Source organism: Equus asinus, chromosome 6, assembly GCF_041296235.1.
Source record: "Equus asinus isolate D_3611 breed Donkey chromosome 6, EquAss-T2T_v2, whole genome shotgun sequence".
NCBI classification, from domain to species: domain Eukaryota; kingdom Metazoa; phylum Chordata; class Mammalia; order Perissodactyla; family Equidae; genus Equus; species Equus asinus.
This window is the reverse complement of record NC_091795.1, coordinates 65853759-65875953: the sequence shown is the minus strand read 5'-3', so window position 1 is coordinate 65875953 and position 22195 is coordinate 65853759. Positions and strand designations below refer to the sequence as shown.

The 22195-nt window shown below is 34.2% G+C and overlaps 1 protein-coding gene across 1 annotated transcript in view; it reads right to left on the bottom strand.

The window, feature by feature from the left end:
• LRPPRC (leucine rich pentatricopeptide repeat containing) overlaps positions 1–22195 on the bottom strand; it is a 103988-nt gene that overhangs the window by 49304 nt on the left and 32489 nt on the right. The window contains exons 14-23 of the mRNA XM_014833550.3: positions 20177–20243; positions 11476–11503; positions 9651–9708; positions 8466–8572; positions 8176–8253; positions 7784–7828; positions 7328–7441; positions 6187–6317; positions 5402–5487; positions 3781–3988 (exon numbers count right to left, since the gene is read on the bottom strand). Of these exons, the coding sequence (XP_014689036.3) occupies positions 3781–3988; positions 5402–5487; positions 6187–6317; positions 7328–7441; positions 7784–7828; positions 8176–8253; positions 8466–8572; positions 9651–9708; positions 11476–11503; positions 20177–20243 (922 nt within the window). The remainder of the gene's footprint in view (positions 1–3780; positions 3989–5401; positions 5488–6186; positions 6318–7327; positions 7442–7783; positions 7829–8175; positions 8254–8465; positions 8573–9650; positions 9709–11475; positions 11504–20176; positions 20244–22195) is intronic.

Sequence of the window (22195 nt, the reverse complement as noted above, 5' to 3'; positions counted from 1 at the left end):
TCCCTAGGTACAATTTAGCTGTCACTTACTTTAAAATTTACTCAAACATGCGTTCCGAACAGCACTAACTTCACATGTCAAGTGCTTTCCAGCCAATTGAGTCTAAACTGGAAGTCGGTGTTAAACAACTGAATGATTAGACAAGATAGCTCATTTCCCTGCTCTTTTGTTCAGAATAAAATGCCACATTTACATTATCAGGCTCAACAGGATTTTCTGACAGAAGGAGAAAAAACCCTACTGAACACTGTCCGTACTAAGCACATGAAGCCTGTCATTTACCAATCATCCTTCAAAAAGCAATAGCCATGAATGTAACTTAATTACGACCCAATGATCCTTGACGAAAAATCATCTTATCACTGTCCTGTCCCCCTAGGGCAAATGAACTACTTTTGTCCTTTGGCACTGATGATGCTAAATTCTTAATTGCAATAATGGAGTAAAAGAGTCAAACCTCCCTAATTTCCTTTCAGCACACAAAGAGTTTTACTCTAGAAGGCAAGCATTCCCATAAATAATAAAAGTATCCAGTACAAATGAAGATGCTAAAATTGAAGGGGAGTGTATATGACAGAACAACCAGCATTTTAAAAAGTGTATTTCCCATTTATGTAACATATTAAAGTGTTACAGTGAGTTTAAAAACTTAGATTGTTATAGGTTCATCTTACAGAAATTGTGACCTTTATGAAGAACTCAAGATTAACTTAGCAGGAGTTCTGGGAGGATTATACATACAAAGTCCATGATTCACTTAAATGAAATGCATGTGGGCATATACAGATTATAGCACAAATCAGCACAGAAAAATCCTTAATGGAAAGCAGAAATTAAAGCTTCTTTGATCATTTGCACTAAATAATCCAGTTAAACAGCCTCAGATATTTTTCATAGGCAATGAAACCAAAATGGATCAGCTAGAAAACAAGTGAATCTGAAACAGCATCATACAAATTTTTAGGCTTTTAAACCGAATGGCCCAGATTTTATTAATTTCATTTCCTTTACCATTGCATAAAGACTGATCAAAAGCTCTTTTAACCTATTTTAAAGCATTTCTTTCTTGCTTAATATGGAGGATCATCTTCCAGAATCAGGAATGATTTCAATTAAAAAAAATTTTTTTTAAGTAGTTACAAAAGAAAATGTTTAAAAAATAACATTTGTTTGGACTACATGTAGGCATGCGGCTTATAAAATGAAAATTTTGTTCAACTCTGCACATTTTTGTTCAATGTAAGTATCATTTTGTTAATACAAAAGCAATTCGTTTACAAACGGTTCAATAATTTTGAAAATTTGTTATTGTTTTGGATTTCCCTTGGCAAATGAATAAAAACAAAACGTTTCATTTTCAATACCCACAAAGCTTTTTATATGTTATCCAACTAACAAACTGACACAGTATTAATTTCTCCTGTGCTTTATCCGATGCTGGAAAAGTCAGTTCAAAATTAAGATCTACTGAATCTTAAAGATCATTTTTCTGAGGAATTCAACTTCATAGATTTGTTCCAGAATTACAATATATAAGTGATAGCCTCTTTAGAGTCTTTGCAATGGCATCTCAAAAAGAGGCTCACCTTTCAATGAAAGGATGAAGCTTTGGTACTATGTTCCGAAAAAGTATTCATAATTTTATCTCAAGTTTGAATAAGTAAGGCTCATTCCCCAGATGAGCTCATACCTGCTGAGGTCAATTACATGATATTATTGAAGATCAAACACATTTAATCAAATCAAATACACGTGGACTTTTTGGCAGGCTAGTACACTTAATCCTAGTACTGTACTTGTCATGATTCCATATTAATTAGTTATCTTCCATCAGTTGGGGAAAATATAATTGGAAAACGTTTCAAAGTCAATTTTTTCCTCCAACTTATGCCCGACTAGGAAGGCTACTACTGTTCTCTGCAATTTCATAAACATAAAATTTCCTTTATCTCCTTTTTATTATTTTCATGACTCTAAAACAGTCAACAAAACCTTTTTATTATGATAGATGAAACTGAAAGATCGTGTCATGGAGACTGTCTTGCAAAGCAAAGATAGAAAAAAAAAAAAACTTAGGCAAATAAAAATAGAAGGTAATAATTTCTCTACGTATGTGAAAGTAGAAAGAAATCATAACAGAAAAGATACTAATTTAGATTTCTCTAGCCCAATTAACAGGGACAGCCAAATTTTACTGAGCCATACAAGTCTGACTGTGCCGTATAATGAGAAGCCCAGAGCATGCTCCAGGTTAACATCTGAATCCCATGCTATTTCCATTTTCCCTTGGGTAAGCTCTTCTTGGTTCATGAGCCCCATCTGCAGACCTCTTTTGGAAAACTTTTGTCTCTCCTCTGTCTTCAAAGTATTTCTATTTGTAAGATACTTTTCTATTATGGCCTCGTTTTCATTGTCAATTATTTTATTTTTTGCCCAGTAGTGGAGGAGGGCCTAATTCTTCTGGGCACTGGGCCCATTTCTTTCAAATCTCTATGCAGAGAGCACTACATAAAATTTGCAGAGATGGGTCTCTTAAACAATCAAAAAAATTCTAGTAGGAAGCATATTAATTATAGGATTTCTATATAAAGTTGGCGGTGAACATGAGAACTCAGTAACACAGTAATTGTTTGAATCACTATTTCTTTAAAAGGATATAATGCTGAGATTGTGGAGGTTAAGATTTGGCCAATCATCAAACTGTTTTTTGATTGAATGGCAAAGGAATTATTTCATAAAACATGAATGTATGTGCATATTAATATATACACACATTTCTTAACATAGAGCTAGTTAAAAGAGATGTTTTTTATTTCACCTTTTAAATCCAATTCTAAACCATTCATTACATTCAATTAATTATACCCCCTAATAAGTAAAGAAAAACTACCAGAAATTCGGGAAGAATATGAGAAACATTAAGATATATCTTTTATTTTTCTCCTGGCACTGATAGGGCAACATCCACACTAAAATCAGAAAATCCCAATCACAAAATAAGCAGATTAAAAATTGCATTAAGCCGCGGAAAAGATGACAAAGAGGTAAGATCTAAGAAATTTAAGGGGGAAAAAAAACCACAACAGAAAAGAAAAACAAAAACAAAAGGAAAAGAAGATAGTAAGGGTGCTTAATCATCTTACTAAAATGTTTCAACTCATTACAAGAGGGTAGGCTGATTTTATGATTTGCACTGCAAATAATACCTTAAATTGGGCACCAACATGTACATTCCAAATGTAAAAATGTTCAAACTCAGTAAATCTTTCCCTATCAACAAAATTCATCTTCTTCTCACAAGGCACACACACATCTTCTACAATATTTACCAAAGCTAGAATAACTGTATTGGTACATGCAATTAAAATAAAATACCACATGGAGTAAGGGGCACTGAAGAGATGCTGCTGCATTATTACCTGAATAATGGTCATGATGTGTAATCAAAAGCCCCAGAGAATCCTTCTTTCTTACATTTATTAATAATTAATTCTTATAAGGCTCAAAAATGGGAAAAACTAGATTCAATTTCATGTCATATCATTAAATTTCCCACAGAAAAATTGCCATAGACCATTCATTCCATTGAGAAGTAATCCACAGGACCACAGGGCTGCTGGTGATTTTAAAGGTCACCTACTCCATGTAAGCCCTCTTATTCTGTGGCAAATAACCTCCAAGCTTCCGCAGCAACACAGAGTATTTACAAAGTATAACCCCCAAATGATTATTCTCATTCTTTTATGCCAACATTTAAAATTCAAAATTCAATTAACTTACTTTTCCAAATAAAGAGTGACCAAAGGGGAACTTATGGTGGTGGATGGTTTCGCTAACCCTAGAGTCACGATGGCTTCATGCAACTGTTGTACTGTTTCAGTTTCACCTCTTAAAGCTGCGCCATTTAGGATGTGGAAAAAGGACAAGACTGTTGCATCTTTGATAAGAACATCCTTCTCTTTCATCTCCTTTAGAATGTTAATAGCATCTACAATGAAGTAACACAAAAGACCCTTAGGTAATTTCATGTAGGGAAAACAAACTGCTATTAAAACAGCATTTCAAGCCCAGCAGGAATGTAAATTCTAGTGTATAATGCCGATTTCAAGTTAATTACTACTTGCATTTCTAAACGAGACTACAATTATAAATCCACAATAGCATGGTTTTATCATTTCCCTGCAACTTTGACTACAAATTATAGATAGGGACTGTGTGCCCACTCTGCACCACATAACCCTGTACGGTCTGCCCTATAGCTGTAAGATCCTCCTAAATGGATGCTTTTATCGTTCAGAGCTAACATCTGCTAAATCACACCATTGTTTCTTCAGCAGATGGCTTGTCAGGAGGCCAGATAATAAAGATGTGTTTACACTGTATATACAGCCAGACTAATGGTCTGATACCGATAGGGCCTGTTTGCTATGTCGATACTAATTAGCCAAGAGGAGCCAATGAAAGCTTTCCAAAAGACTGCATGTTAATACATTAGATTCATTAAGCTTCATTAGGAAGGCAGAAACAAACATTTTAGGATATGGAATAAGTGCATTTTTATAATGTTGTTCATAATTATTGCACAGACAAAATGTTTTGACCGCTTTACAAAAAGAATTTTAAAAAGCAGGCTAATCCTTAAAAAGAGTTTTCTGTGTTAAAAAGGGTTCCTAGGAAAAAATTCAATGTTCAAATCAAATATTTTCTCCATACATTTTTCACTATAAAACTTTTTTTAAATCTTCTCTAGGAATAAAAGGAAGAGAGGAAAGCTAAAAAGGAAGTTTCAAAACAAAGCCCAATGAGAGAGTTAAGAAATAAGCAAACAGTAAAACTATCTTATCAAATGTGATTAATTCTATTAGGCTTAGCATTATCTGAACAACTAGAAAATTAGAATATGCACATCAGCTATATAATCAGCTAGGCTTTCCCTGGAAACTTCTAAATAAAAACTATTAAAGTACACATTTTGTTAATGTCATTAAAAGTTAAGACAAAGACTACTGCAAAATTCATATTCTTAAACAAAGGTTATGTTTATAGTTATGTTCAGCCTTCGGATGTTCTTAAGCAAAAACAAAGCCATTAGTATAGGCATATAAGCAAATTGTGCCACAAGTCATGATCTTCAAACTCAATCCAAACAGCAACGCTAATAAAAACTAGCTGCAGAAATGCAAAAAGCACTGAGCTGTGCAAATGTAAATGACAAGCTTGCCAATCCATTAAAACTAATGGCCTACACTGTCCATGCAGCTCTGGTTGGATTCACATGCAAATTTCTATGCAAAGTGTTCAAGCACTTTGCAGGACATGATATACCATTAATATCAATTCACATATTATTCCAGTGGCAAGATACTTGCATCACATATTTCCTTTATGTGCCGAGGCTTACCTTGGAGCTTGCCATGTTTTCCCAATACTTTTACAAGGCCCACATACTTGTTGGTGTCAAGGACGGCAGATGAATCTAAACGGTCACTAAAAATTAAAGCCACATTTATGTTAGCTTCAAAGCTGATTAACCATCCATTATATCATTTTTCAAAAACTCATCAGATGGTCTGAATTGTTATTAACACTGGCTTCAGCTAAGGTTTATTTTTCAAGCCATATACAAATTCACATGTATTTATATTTAAAGTGACAAAAGAAGTAAAGATCTAACACTACATACATATTGCATCACTATGTCTCCAAATGATGCTAATGAAGGAACTCTTACGCCTCATGGTAGTTTAGGTGATTCTAACCATGTCATGAACACTGAAATACCCAAAAAGGCATATTTTTATTTGATAAATATATCAGGACTGGGAAACCAAAGATACTTGAGAAATGGACAAAATTTTGTTTACACCACAGTATAGAAAGGGGAATGTTTAACAAACCTCATAAAATAGTTACCATCACCACTGTTGTGATATGCATTATGTAATCAATGGGAAAAAATCTTGGCTTTAAGGAGCAGAAAATCTTATCATACTTAAACAAAGACTCCTTGCTAAAAACAAGCCATAATTAATCAGAGTCTCCTATTATGAAATGTCAAAGGTACTGACAAAAAAGAATTTTTAAAAATTACATTATAGAAGAGAGCAATAGTCAATCTACACGATCCATCAAGGGCTGTATATCAGCATAAATGTTGACGATTTGTTTCAGTACCAAGGTACTCACAATTCTTGTTTCAGGTTCAATGCATCTTCTGCATTATCATGTCGACAGCACAAATTTATTAAAGCTGCATAGCCACCGACAGCCATGTCCGATTCATATTTTGCTTTCAATTCAAGAGCTTTTTGCATGTTCTAAAATAAAGGATAGAGTGAAAAATAAAGAAGAAATGAGTACGAAAGAAAATGTAAAATTTCTGGTTTTAATGCTCAGAGTGTAGAAAAAGTTAAAAGTACTTTAAAAATAAATGGATTCATGTTATTAACTTCACCTTGCTTCTTGGCATTTTTATTCGCCTTTTAAAAAGCAGGCAAGATACACATGTGGGGTTTAAAAGATTTGTTATCTGTAATGCAAAACGGTCCACCGTGCCAAATTTGATGTTTTAGCTTTGGTATTGTACTATAAAAAAGACTTCTAGATTAAACATGTACCAAGTCAGCCCCTAATCACAATCCAATTTCCATACACAGAAATATATATCATCGTAAAGTTCCTCACAGTCTAGTTTCATATCCAAGTAATGTGAAGAAATATTTTAGAATTTAACAGTACCATCTCATAACCTTAAAGTCAATTACATTTTTTTCCCTAAAAATACAGGCATACGACTAAATCATATTGAACCAGAAACTGAAAAAGTCTAGTGATATACAACAAATTGCAGAGACACTAAAATGAACACAAAGTACAGCTGGACGCCTGCTGAAAAAAGGCAAGAGACCCTTTATCTCAGAAAGAGCTTTTTTCCAGCAGGAAAATGGAATTTCAATCCCTGCATTAACAACCTAGTAATATTTGACTTGCAAATGACTACCGCATGTATCAGTTGCTTGACAATCTAGATATAAGAGACCGGAGCCATGGCTTGAAAGGACATTTGGCATGTATGATAAACCTATCACGGCTGTTACTATCATTCACTTTGCAGATTATCGTAAACAAACTACAGCAACTCGAAAACATGCCATTCAAGGTGTACCTGAAATTAGTTAACCTTTCATTTAATTGCGTTCTTCACAGCCATGAAGTACAACAATCACTCGTAAAAATTATAAATATTATATTTGGCTTCACTTGCTTTTAACTATGAAGAATTTTTTTTACCTTAATAGCATATTTGAAATATTTAAACAAATGTTACCTCTTCTGAACAAAGCATTAATATGAGTTGCTTTAGGACATCTCCTACAGGTTGATTTTCAGCTTTTAGTTTTTCAAGTGTGGACTCCAAATCAGATATTGTAAGCTGCATGGTCTATAGAAATGGAAAGAAAAAAGAAAAGAAACTGACTACAAAAAGAAAATGTACCCCCTGTCACTCTTCCCTTTAAAGTGACCTTTCCTAAATGTCACAAATGCTATCAAGGAAATTAATCTGGGAACCTGTGGATGGACTCCAGGGGTATATGAAGTTCCTGAGATTACACACAAATTTCTTTGATATGATGATTTTTCTGAGCTGGGGAATAGCTTTTACCAACTTCTTAAGAGGTATACCATGGCAAAAACAGGAACTACTGGTTCTATAAGTATACACTTTAGAATTCTCATTAAATGTAATTATAACATGTAGAATCTTCTCAAAAAATCTACTTACTTTTCGAGAGTCTATCTTCTCTCTCTCAACCAGTATATTAACATCCTAAAATTGAGATTTAAATTATAATTAGAAAACAAATGGAAAAATATATTAGCAAAGGTCAAAAGCAAATTTTGGAAGTCTCATGTCATTTTACTGCTATTTTTCCATCTTTCCAAAATTTTCCAGAAATTCTGTTCATACTTTATTAACTATTGTAATAAATGTTTTAAACACATTCATCAATATATAAACAGTATTTACTAACAATCAATGAAAAGCCTTGTTTTAATGGCTGTCATTTAAATGAACTTTTTTTTTTGCCAAAAGCTCATATTTAAACAAAATTTTAACACGCTTTTATATATAAATCAAGCATTTTAAAAAGTTGATTACTATTTAACACACACCTTAATCAACTCGGGAACATGGTAGTTATCCAGTAGATTACGAATGCCTCTGTAGATATTTTCAGGAATTTTTACATTCTGTACAAAAGGAAGGGAGGAAAAAAACCCCTGAGTTTTAGACAACCAAACTGAAATTCATCTAACAGAAATTACCTCAAACATAATTTAAGTCTCCAACTCATGTGTGTCATTGAGAAGTGGTCTGGTTGTAGTTAAAAAGCAGCAATTGCAAATCTAATAGATACATGTCAGCTAGGACAGGCATTATATAGCAAAAAATGAAATGGTACCATCTCCTTCAGCTGATGGAAGTATTGTCTCAAATGCTCCTCCTTGGCCTGTACCTCTGAGTCACTCATGCTGTCAATCAAGTTATAAAGAAAATAGCCAACAGCTTCTGTGGAAAAAAACAAGAGAAAGCATTCCACTAAAATTACTGAGACTGTCATGTTATCAAGATTAATTTATAAGAAATCATTTTGGTGTGAGATGTCACCCTGATGAGAGGCTCTGAAATGGCAACAATGATCACTGAGGCATAGAGATTATGTGGTTTGGGAGCACATATCTAACTGGTGAGTGAAAGGAATATTAATTATTTTCAGACCAAGTGACAGCTTTTCAGTACTGAATCTTACTTCAATCTATTTTTTTCCACCACTCTGTGACAGAAGTGTTCCTGCCCAAGGCCTTACCCCTTTCCTCTCCAAATCACAAATAGCGAGAATAAATGCCTGTACACATAGCTATACTAATTTTTTTTGTGGGCAATATTTAGGGAAACACATAAAAGTAGAAAGGATTATTAAATGTTGAGTATAGAAAGTTAAATAATTTTAATAAGCAGATACAGTAATCCTGTGGAGAGCTGCCTATTAGCCAATGAAAAACCAAGATTAACAAAGATGTTTTGTAACAACAGTAATTTTCCTATGCATTCAAGCATAAAATGTATAGGGCCATGTGTTAATACCTAGGATAGAAATTTTGAACTTTCAAGAAGAGTACCTTCTTACAGAAAACCATATATTCTAGGCCTCATTATAAAAATGAAAATCATTAAATGTCAAAATAACACATTTTGGGTAATAAATTATGTTTAAATGGAAAAAATCAATATACCTCCTTACTATTTTATGTTTAAAAATTAACTCACCTGCGAAACACTAAAATCACATAAAGACTAAGGATTACTTATTTTTAAGCCTATTTCTATAGATGCTATAAGAAGCATTTCCTAAATACCTGAAAAGAAAAAAACCTCCCAACCTTGTCTTTAAAAAAATAATTATGATAAAACCAAACACCTTACAGATCTCAAAATGTTGTCATTATCAATATAAAGATTTACAACCAAATGCTTTCAAATTTCACTTTTAAAAAGAAAATGTTTACTGCTGTAATCCTTCTAGCCCATCATTACACAGAAGAATGGATTTGTGGATAAGTTACAATCATCGAAATTGAAACGCTACCCGTTGGTCCTAGAGGCTCCTGGCAATAACGTCCATCCTTGTACAAGAGTTCTGTTATCTGGTAAGACAGAAAATGCACGCATTGCAGCAAGAGAAGCAAACAAGAACAAATACAGTCTGAAATTGAATTCTTGAAATAATAAAGCCTCTCCCCAGTAAGGTATTACTCTATACCACAGTAATTCAACACCACCCCCACCTGCCAAGGAGATTGTTTCGTTTTTAAATAATAGGTTTGTCTTTTAAAAACAAAACAAACCCATGTTGAAGGAAAACTGCAATGTTTTATGAAATGTCACTAAGAAAGCCTCTCCACTGATTTGTTTATATATCATTTTAAATGAATTATTATATAGGAAATAGCTAATAGGGATTATCAACCAATATTATTTCTTATCGTACTGTTTTTGGTCTTGTTGAAATTGGACCAGTCTCCTTCTAGTAAATGAAGTATGGCAGAAATAATAAAGTAAAATATCCTAAACCACTAAATAACTTAATTTTTTTCATTTTTCAATGAAATCTTTCCAGTCATTTTAGTGGTATTAAAACAAAAGGGGTCAAAAGTTCTATTGTGTTTGTTCTCATGGATTCTTATCAATTGAGTACACAAACACTAAAAGACATATACAATGCTTACTCTTCAACATTAATTCTGCCAACAAAATTTTAAATTAAAAAATCTAAATATGCATTTTATGATGAAAATGATTACAAAGCCTAGAGTATTGATTTGTAACTTTTCAACACAGTATGTGACTATATATCCTCTGGCTAAAGACAATAAGAACGGAAATACACAGCTGTTTTCCAAAGTGATCTGAGTCAGGAATTCTGAACTACTGTGTTCTACAACCCAACCTACTTGCTCTTAAAATAGCACCCAGCACATATTATAAGTGTTAACAACTCAAACTGCAGTTACTGCAACTACTGTTTATTAGCTAATATGGAAAACTAGGCAAAATTGACCATATCCAACTTAACGCCACCAGGAAAATCATGCTGCAGTTAATGGCAATTCAAAGGATAGTTAAGGTAAAAACTGTTCAAAAGCAACCCTCATTTACAAACTATTTTTTAACCAACACAGATACGTGTAGAAGACAGACAATAAATTCTACCAGAAGTTGTAGCTGTACATTAGACATCAGACAACCACAGATAATACCAAATTTTGAACAAAGACACATTTAATGAATAAACCAATGAAAAATCTTTCTAGTCAAAAAATTACTTCTGAATATAAATATCCCAGCCATATATTACAATTGACTATATAGTCTGAATGGCAGTATAACTAACACTAAAAACAGAATTGAATGAAATTTAGATTTAAAAATATTTAAATTAGAAATTTCAATCAATGTGCATTCTAATTTTATTAAACTACAAATATTTTTTGTAATTCGGCATAAGGATAATTGCACTTCCTGCATAAAAGCAGTTAATTTTTCAAAAAGATAGCAATTTAAAACTGTATTAAAATCTATACGTTCATATGTAGATATACTTAACACAAACATATACATATGCATATATTTAAAAAATGAATTATATCTGTATGGCCAAATGTCACTGCAAAAATGTTAACAGCTATCCCTTGGAAAAGTTGAAAACCTTATGAAGAATTTAGGACTAAGTCAAGGATAGTTTCAAAAATAAATTTAAGCTCCAAGGAAGGCAGTTTTAAAACTATCAACTTCAAGATTCTAAATTCATTAGCTTATAATAATACATCATAAATGTGTGATGCTATTATAACTTTTGCTCTTAATAGTTTTTTATACATGACCTTACAATTTGCAATATTAGGCTTACTTACCTTGCTCCAAAGATTTATATTCATAGACCTGCAGAGGGCAGCATAGGATTAAAAATAACCCAGAGGCTTAAAAAACATTTTTTAAATTAAAATGCACTAGCAGTTATTACATGCAATGCATACAGATCAAAGCCATAAAATAAATAGGTAAATAAATGTTTCCAAAATCAAGCTGAATTTTCAAGACAAGGTAATTTAGAAAGGTTGACTCTCACTTACTTTGAAATCTCAAAATAAAGATTAGTTTGGGCAAGAATCATTAAGAACCATCCCTAAATCTTGGGGTCCAAATTTGATGGAGCAGGATATTTGCATAGTCTCAAAAATGTCTGCCCACAGACTGCTTACTACTTGTAATCGTAAAGATAGCAACCATATAATGGAGAAATCGAACTATGTCTTCACTGGGTGATCAAAACTAACAACACTCATTAGATGCTAATGGACAACGTGTGTTTTTAGATTGAATTCCTTGAGAAGGACAGAATATCACTCCTATGGTATTTCAGCCAGGGATGTATAACCTGAATCTAATCATATGGAACATGCTATAAAATAAATGGCCTGTATTCTCCAAAAATGTTAATGTCATAAAAGACAAAGGCTGAAGAACTGTTCAGATTAGAGAAAATTAAAGAGAAAAGACAACTAACATGCATGCCTGAATTGGGATTCCGTGCAGGAAGGAGGAAAATATAAAAAAAGAAAATAAGTGATAACACTCAAATATGAACTATATTAGACAAAAATATTCCATCGATGTTAAATTTCCTGAATTTGTTAACTGTGATGTGAAATGTGTAAAAGAATATCCTTGTTCTGTGGAACTACACACTGACACATTTAAGGGTAAAGCATCATGATATATGCAACCTCAGTCCAAAGAGTTCCAAAAAAGTAAATTTTATATATCTCTATGTGTGTATATATAGATAGACAGATGGAGGGAATGAATAATGATAATGTGGCAAAATGCTAAAGGTTAGTAAATGAGGCATACAAGAGTTCCCTGCGCTATTCTTGTAATTTTCTGTAAGTCTGAAATTATTTCAAAGAAAGCAAAAAGGGCTCACCCAAATTTTGCCTCTTTAAATTAAAAACCATATACAATGAACACTGGTCTTACACTATTTTTTTTTTTTTAAAGATTTTATTTTTTCATTTTTCTCCCCAAAGCCCCCCGGTACATAGTTGTGTATTCTCCGTTGTGGGTTCTTCCAGCTGTGGCATGCGAGACGCCGCCTCAGCGTGGTCCGATGAGCAGTGCCATGTCCGCGCCCAGGACCCGAACCAACGAAACACTGGGCCGCCTGCAGCAGAGCATGCAAACCCAACCACTCGGCCACGGGGCCAGCCCCTGGTCTTACACTATTTTTAACCTTTGTAAACTTAATGTCTGTAAGCTCTGTATATTTAATTCAAACATATAATCTACTTTAAGAAGACTGTGTTTTATTGGTAATTTTACAATGTAAATATACTATAGTTATTAATCTATTAATTATAATATAAATTATATTAATTATATTTATTATAGTGTATTTATACACCATAAAATATAGTATATTTATAGTTAATTATATTATAGTGTATTTACTTTGTAAAATGCCCACAAAATTTATAGGCCTTTTTAAACCTATACCCACAAAAATTCATAGGCCTTTTTAAACTTGAGTTGGCAGTTTTGAGTGGACTGAGTTTTGGTACAGTGAGTTAACACGGTACTTATTTTTCCTTTAAAAACATATTCAGAATGAACTACTGACACATAAAAACTTGGATGGATTTCAGGGGCATTATGCTGAGTAAAAAAAATGCCAATATCAAAATATAATATGTTTTATAAGTCCATTTATATAATCTTTGCAAAATAACAAAATTATAGCAATTGAGAACAAATGACGGGTTGCCTTGGGCTAGGGATGGGGGAAGGGGTGTGGTATGACTATTCGGGGGTGGGGGGGCATGTATATTTGTGGTGATGGTATAGTTCCATACCTTCATCGCAGTGATGGTTACCCGAATCTATACAAGTGGTAAAATGTCACAACTATACACACACATTGTACCAAAGTAAAATTTCTGATTTTGGGGGGCAGTTAAGTTCCCACATTCCACTTTGGTGGCCTGGGGTTCACCGGTTTAGGTCCCAGGTGCGGACCTATGCACTGCTTGTCAAGCCATGCTGTAGCAGGCGTCCCACATGTAAAGTAGAGGAAGATGGGCAAGGATGTTAGCTCAGGGCCAGTCTTCCTCAGCAAAAAGAGGAGGATTGGCGGCAGATGTTAGCTCAGGGCTAATCTCCCTCAAAATAAATAAATAAATAAATAGATAATAAATAAAATAGGCATTTAAAAAAATTTTCTGATTTTGATAATGTACTACAGTTACGTAACATGTAACTACTGGGGGAAAATGGGTGGAGAACACATAAGCACTCTGTGTCCTATCTTTGCAACTTCCTGTGATTCTATAATTATTTCAAAATGAAAAAAAAAAACGTTCCATGCCCTTTTAGAATCCTCTTCCTTAAGATGAAGTCATCCCTATCACTGAAGCACATGAAGAAAAAATTTTGAAAAAGAATAGGGGATCTTATCTATAAGGGGAAAAGTGTTTATAAAGCCCTGTGTTTAGTATAGTGTTTATTCTGACTTGGGAAAATTCTTTGGGAAATCAGTTAACAGAAGAAATGATAAAGTGACTTAACAATCGCTTCTCTAGGCTGTAGCAAAAAACAATGTCTTCACTCTTAACAAGGCAGTTTTCATCTCATCCATTCACTGATTACAGGGCAGCCTCCTGTGACTATGTGAAAAAACATTTTTTTTTTTTTTTTTTTTTGCCAAATAGTAAGTGAAAGAAGACTGAGAACTCAAGATATGAAGATAAAATGCTGTGCACTGAAGAGTAAGATACAGTAAAAATCTACATGGATAAAAAATCAGGCATTGTTTTTGGTTAAGGTAGAAACAGCTTTAATTCCGAGTAATCTTAACTTGTAGATGCCTAACACATTTAAGGAATGGTGGTGGGGGTTTGGGGTGTAGGGAAATCAGAGTTTGCAAGGAAGTGAGAGAGTAATGCACAATATTAAGTGGTAAGACTCGAAGCGGCTTGTCACCTTTTCTGTATCATGGAGCCCTTTGGGAATTTGATGAATTCCTCTTCTTAATTAGTGTCAATTTTGTCAGGTGTGATAGGATTACAGTAGTTATGTTGTTTTATTTAAAACAAGTTCTGAGATGTATACTAAAGTATTTACAGATAGAATGACAAAAGGTCTGTAATTTAAACTAAGTCTAGGAAAAAAAAAGGGGTGGTGTTGGTAGGTAGTGGGGCAGGAGCAGATGAGACAAGATTGCCAAAATCTTAACTGTTGAAGCTGGGTGATGGATATTTGGGAGTTCTACTTTTGCAAATGTTTGAAAACTCCATAATAAAAATTAAACACATACCATCTCCGGCCTAAATTTTGCATCTCTTCTGCAACTCTCAACATTAACAAGCTGGGCTTCCTTTGTAAGAAAAGCTACTTTACTCATAACTTCCATCAAAATATCAACTTAATGTGGAATAAACAATATTGCCGAGATATTAAGTGGCCCTCAGAGCTGGCATGAAGCGCCTAGGGAAGGCATGGAGATGAACTTTCAAAATTCTACATACCTTCAAAACAACTAAAAATGACTAAAAGAACTACCTAGAATGTGAAGCTTCATGATGGATGGCACAGGTGCCAAAAAGAAAAAAAAAAAAAAACCAACACAGAATCTTTTAAAACTAAGCTTTTGTAAGAGAATAGTTAACACTTCTTCACTGCGTGCTTACTCCCTAATCCACAGCAATCTGGCTTCTGGCTCCAAACTTCCAGTGAAAGTACTCTTGCTAAAAGTACCACTATATCTCAACTCAAAATTCAACACTTTTAGGTCCCCTTTGACTAAGTTTTGAGATTTGTGTTGTTGTTGATCATTATCTGCCAGTCTCCCAGTGATGCTACTCAGTCTCGCTCAGAAACTCTCCTTCCCCATCTGCTACTTAAAAGCAGTCTTCTGTACAAGGTTCCCAGTGCATTACATTTTTTATTTTTAAGACAATCCTGTGTGAAGGTATTTAAATTCTTTGTTTCTCAGAACAGGAAACAGTCTTAGAAAGGCTAAGCAAAGTATCTTCACCTGAAGTTCTACAGGCAACTCAAAAAGCACCTCAAAGTATCCCACAAATTACTGACCATCTCTTCACGTTGTCCTCTTCGTTCCCCCATCTTCCCTTAGCTGCACCCTCTTCTCCCTCCTTGAGTATTCACTTTGAGTCTTGCCTTCATTACGTAAATCTTTCAGTGGTCCAAAGCCATGCCTCAAGGTCCAAACATCACAACTTGGAATGAGATCATTTATGAAGAGGCCCAGGCTACCATTTTGGCTTTATCTGTTACCATTATTTCATGGTTTCCTGGGTTACCATCGTATCAATCTACCTTCAGGTCCCCAAATGCACTGTTCTCTCAGCCTCAGCGCCTTTCCTGGAACGCCCTTCCTTTCCCCTGGACAAATTCTTACTCATGCTTCAAAGCTCAGCTCAGCACCTTCTCTGCACACCTTGCCCTGACCTGTCCCTCTCCTAGCCAGAAAGAGACAGTACCTTCTCCTCTATACATTCATAATTACCAAGACTTGTTTGTAGATGCTTTTACTTTCTGGTCTCCAACTATGAACAACTTAGAGGCAAGAAGTTTCCTACGCGTCCTTGAATTACCTATTATCTCGCAGTCCCAGCCCTTGGCACACACTAATAAGACCTAATATTTTCTGAGCATTCACAAACTGTAGTTCATCAAACATTTCCCGTTCCCCTGTAAAAATGCCACGAGTGGACCCTCACTGGCTGACTGAAAAGAAGACCCTAATACCTGGCATTTGACTTGATGACTTAAAGAAAGCTAGCACCAGAAACTTGATTTTTCTCCAACATATGAAAAGTGGCACCACTTCAATGGTACAGACTCCCACTTGCCAAGTTCAGACCGTTGCCATTGGGTCAGAAAATTCCTCCTTATATCTTTTTCTGTGGACTACAAAGACTTAAATGCCTCCAGGCCAATCCTGATACATTTCTCTTTTTGATGTGTTATAATTCCCAGCCAAGTTGTAAACTGGCTTCACTGACACTTTGTCTCTTAGAAGTGATTCAGTATTTCTGGTGGTGGAGATTTCAGTAATATATAAAATGTACACTGCCCTCTTTTCATTTGAACTTTGTTCAGCTGGCACTTTTATTAGGAGGAAAGAAAGTCTTATTCATACTAAACATCTTCTTGTCCTGGATTTTTTTTGAAGTATAACTGACATATAATATTATATTAGTTCCAAGTGTACAACATAGTGACTTAATATTTTTACACATTATGAAATGATCACCATGCTAAGTTGAATTATCATCTGTCACCATACGTTATTACAATATTATTGACTATATTCCCTATGCTGTACATTACATCATTATGACTTATTCTTTTATAATTAGAAGTTTTTATTCTTGCCCTGGATTTGACATAAGAATTTAGTAACTTTATCAGTCAGATCTAAACGCCCTTTGAAATACTCTTAAAAATAGCCTATTTTTTCAAAAAGTTTAAAAGTAAAAATTCCCTAATAATCCTGAATAATCTCACCCTAATTAAGCAATACTGAACTTAAATAGTTGTCTACAGGTGACTTTGCCTATATATGTTAACAGAAAATCTGATTTATAACTTCGAAAACTTTAGGAAGGAATTACACTTGATTAGTAATCAATGACCATTTCTTGGCTTATCAACTTACAGGAATACTATCTTGCTAATAAAGAAAACAGAGTTAGTTTTTCAAAAATATGGTGGGATAGTATAAAAAATTAATCTGGGTCAAAACAGATTACAGAACACATGTTAGGACTTAGTGCCTCATAAACCCTGGGCCTACCACTACAGCAGACAGGTTATACTAAAGGTAGGGAACCATTCCAACAGTGAAATGCATATTCAAGTTTCCCTTAGGGTCAGCTAAAGTGACTATGATCTCATTTAATGTTCTATAACTTCTTACATATCTGACATATCTGATAACTATGAACAATAGTCTTTGATAAGGAATAACTTTATGTAAGTCTCTTATATGCTAGTCCTTATAAGAGTTACAGGTAGTTAATTTGAACTCTTTTGGGAATACCAATCAGCACTCAGTTTTTTCCTACTCACTTAGCGAATTCTCAAGTTGCTAGAATATAACAGGGTCCTAAGAAGCAAGTGATAGGTGACTGTTTCAATAGTCATACTGAATATACTGACATATGGATTTTAAAATACATACACTATTTGATTCAACATCGAATGAAAAAATAAAAGATTACGTTAATGCCAAGATAATGGATTGTAATGACATTGGTTAATTTTGGATTTTTAGTAGTTTTGGGGGTGGTAGGGAAAGAAAGAAATCACTTCTAGTCACAAATCCTTCAAATTATGCACATATTTTTATGAATAATGCCAAATTACCACAACTTGAAACCTTTCTACATCTACAGTAAGAAAAATTCATCAACATAATATAGTTTTAGAAGCTACAGATTTAAAATACTTTCCTGGAAGGGACTAGCCAAAACCTACTCTTACAGGGCAGAGTACCAAAGGAGAGACCTTGACCAAGAGAGAGCTCTGGAGATCTGCAGAGTTGTCCTCAGTCTATAGCTGAGCACTGATAAGCACATGGGAGTGAGGATCAATTTCATATCCAAAGCACTTTGTTTAAGAAGTCTAGGATTTGTGAAATATAACAAATGACATCCAAACTGACTAAAAAATTTAATGTTAGTAAAATTAAAGAAGGAAATACTCATGATCTGGAAGTTTATATGAAAAACTTTTTCAAGGACAACTATACAAAAATGTCACTCTATTTCACTTTATAATGCATTATGGGTTCTTTTTTAAAAATCTGGTTCTACTAGTATTTTTATTCACCTGATTATGGATTCTGTGTTTTTCAAACTTTCTTCTTCTTTTTTTTGGTGAGGAAGATTGTCGCTGAGCTAACATCTGGGCCAATCTTCCTCTATTTTCTATGTGGAACATCACCACAGCATGGCTTGATGAGCAGTGTGTAGGTCCACGTCCAGTAAAAGCACAGACATTGGTTTGTTTTTTTTAAAAAACAAAAGAATGGAACTGCACTGCCTAAAGAAAAGGCAGCAACACAGGATCCCACTTTCTTGTTCTGCCTCTTCTTGACTGTAATAGAGGTTCTGAAGAGGTCTACAGAAAACCCTACTGCTCTCACCAACAAACAGACTAAAAATTACTGAGATCAGTATAAGAAGTCATTAACATTATAAATGTAGAAAGAATGACAAAATTAGAAACTCGCCCTTTTGCAACCACAACTGTTAACAACTGAGTCAACAAGGACTGCCAATGGCTGTCCTAAAACCACTAAGTGAAAGGTGCTGGAAACAGGATCGACAGACTGTCTCAAAATAACATCCCACAGACTTCTTACTAATTGAGAGTGAGGCCCCTTTGCAAGGGAGGGACATGGGGGCTACCACCTTAACCAAGTGATAAAATTTAGCTGATGGCACCAATATTGGACACCTGACGTATGTATTGACGCAATAAGAAATGCCTATCACCTATGAAGTATTCTGCTAAAAATCTTCAATCTGAGTCTGATCATGAGAAAAAAATCAGACAAATACAAAACGTGGGAAGGACATTCTACAGAGAAAGTGGCCTAGACTCTTCAAAAAAAGTCAGTGTTATAAAAGATTAAAAAAAACAACAAAATAGGAGAATTGTTCTGGATTAAGAGACAGAGAATTTTTAGAACTAGGGCAATGCGAAAATGGACTATGTATATTAAATGATATTATAGCACTGTTAATTCTTTAGGAGTGATATTGGTGTTGTAATTATATAGATGATAACTTTATTCTTAAAAGATCTAAGCTGAAGGATCCAGTATCATCATGTCTACAACTTCAAGTGGTTCAGCAAAAAAGAGAAAGTACGTATATGTATGTGTGTGCATGTGTACATATACATATTAAAGAAAAAGCGTATGAGAGAGAGTGCAAAAAAGAGAAAGTACGTATATGTATGTGTGTGCATGTATACATATACATATTAAAGAAAAAGCGTATGAGAGAGAGTGCAAGTAAACAGGGCAAAATATAAGCAAACAGTGAATCTACATAAAGAGCATCTGGGTGTTTCCTTCACTACTCTTTCAAGTTTTCTTTATGTTTGAATATTTCCAAAATAACAAAATTGGGAGGGAAAGGTCATTAATATTCTCTGAGCACACAGAGGAGAGCAATATTCTATTGAATAAAAGTCACCTTATAATTAAATACTCAAACTATAAATCAAACATATGTGCAAATTTATCTGTAACTCCAAGTCACCAATTTCAAATAGTGCTTTCTTCTTTGAAACAAGACCTTTACCAAATTTGCGTGTATTTCTTGGAAAGGTAATACAAAAGGCTGCCTAAACACAACTCAACCTACTTAGCAGGAAGAATAAAAGGTTATTTCAGGTAACCAGAACATTGGAAGATTTGGAAGATAAGAATATCTTTCTTTCCTCATATAGTAGATTGAAAAGAAAGGAGAAATCAGTCCATATTCAGGCAAAGAACATTACATAAAGTAATCATCTTACCTCCTAAAGCCTAGAATTAGGCTGCCTCTCAAAGAAGTAAATGAGAAAGGCAATGTATTTGATTCCACTGCAAAAGAAAATGATCATCATTAAATTCCAGACCAAAACCAAAAGTCTTAAATTATCAATTTATTTGGAAACACATGTATACCAATACCGTTTTATAATTTTCATTTTGGAAATTTCATTTCTAAAATGGAAATGTTTTCATACAAAATTAATTAGATAATGCAGTTATATATATGTGCAATAAAAGCTATCCTTTTAAAACATTTACTTCACTTTCATGAATATAGACAACTAATGAATTTATAAATATTCTTTCATATAAATGGCAATAACTAATCTACCAGCATACTCCGAGTGAGCCCGTTACACATACCAAGGCTGTATGTTATTAGACAATGTGGCACTATCAAGAGAGAGACTGTAACTACCCCACAGGACTTCTGTCCCTTAAAGACTGTAGATGCAGGGAAAAGTTTTTTTCTGAAAGTGGTAGTAGGTTCTGTTGAATTATTCACATGTTCTCATTCCATTTTCCACTATGATCAATGACATGCATTCATGCAAGACTGTCATAATAAAATAGGTCTTTATCTGTCATGTAGTTGATTTATATCGATCTTTCAGTTTTCTGAGCAACTGTTTGCTCTGCTACAAATTTTGTCATTTAACAGTCTACAACCTTGTGTTTCAACGCTGAATTGTGAGCCTGACTTCCCTTACTTTAAGAATCAGGCCTTAACACATAAGGCCTGATATTTCACATAACCCTTGCTGTAAGTAGCAAGGGACAGAATCACAGCAGGCATTTTTCCTGAATTTATTTTTCTCTGTCATTGTACTAAAATGGTGTCATGTTATAAGTACTTGATTTAATCTTTTCAGTATACATGTAATGTGGATATTCAATGATAGAAGATGGAATGAGAGAGGAACTCTTAGTGGAGGCAAATTCTGAAGACAGAATTAATAAATACATTTTAGGTGAAGATTAAAATAGCTGGTTAACTTAAAATAAGAAAACTCATGGGAAAAGTCATAGTAGGTTTTAAGATTATTTGCTCATCTTCCCTAAATATGAGTAAAAATTTAACACACACACACACAAATTGTTTTAGACCAAATGCTATATCCCTTGAACGGGAAGGATAAGTTCCTCGGTGGTTTTATACAGCATTTGAAAATCTAAAAATCATTTAAAAAATGAACTGCATTTAGCCACTCAAGGATTTGAATGTAGACACAACTACAGTCATGCGTCACTTAATGACAGGGATCTGTTCTGAGAAACTCATCATTAAGTGCTTTGGTCGCTGTGTGAACATGACTTACACAAACCTAGATGGTGTCGCCAACTACACACCTAGGCTATGTGGTACTAATCTTATGGCCCCACTGTCCTGTATGCGGTCTGTTGTTGACCGAACATTGTTCTACGGTGCATGACTGCACATGCCTTTCAGCAACCTTTAATTTTGCTTGGTCAAATCAATTTTCCACGCCTACAAACACAAGTGGGAACATGTTTCCTGTGAGTCCACAACTTGATCAAGATAAGCCTCTTACTCTTCTCTACTACCTGCCATTCCTCGTGATGTAGTAACCAAAAGTGCTTACCTACGAGCTGCCTACAGCGAATACCAGCAATTCAGAACTAACTGCTCATCAAAGTGGGGTTAAGGGGGAGGGCACCGACAGGTGTGAGCTGAAATACTCTTTAGCCTTAAAGCTCCCGGAATTTTTCTTCTTCAAATTTAATAAACAACCTCTCTTGAAAATTTACTTTTATACTATTCAAATTAGTATTTTACAGTATATTGTCAAGTTTTTATTGGTTAAAAAGGTAACTAGAAACATCTCAGCAAGCTGAAGGCTGCTGATAAAAAGAATCTAGTTTCCTTAGCAACAAACAATTCTGAAAAATCAAGGGGTTGACAATGAAGTGGAATGGACGGTATGATAAAGGGAAAAGGCAGCTCTCATGGATGCACCCTCCGTACCCAGATTCTTCTG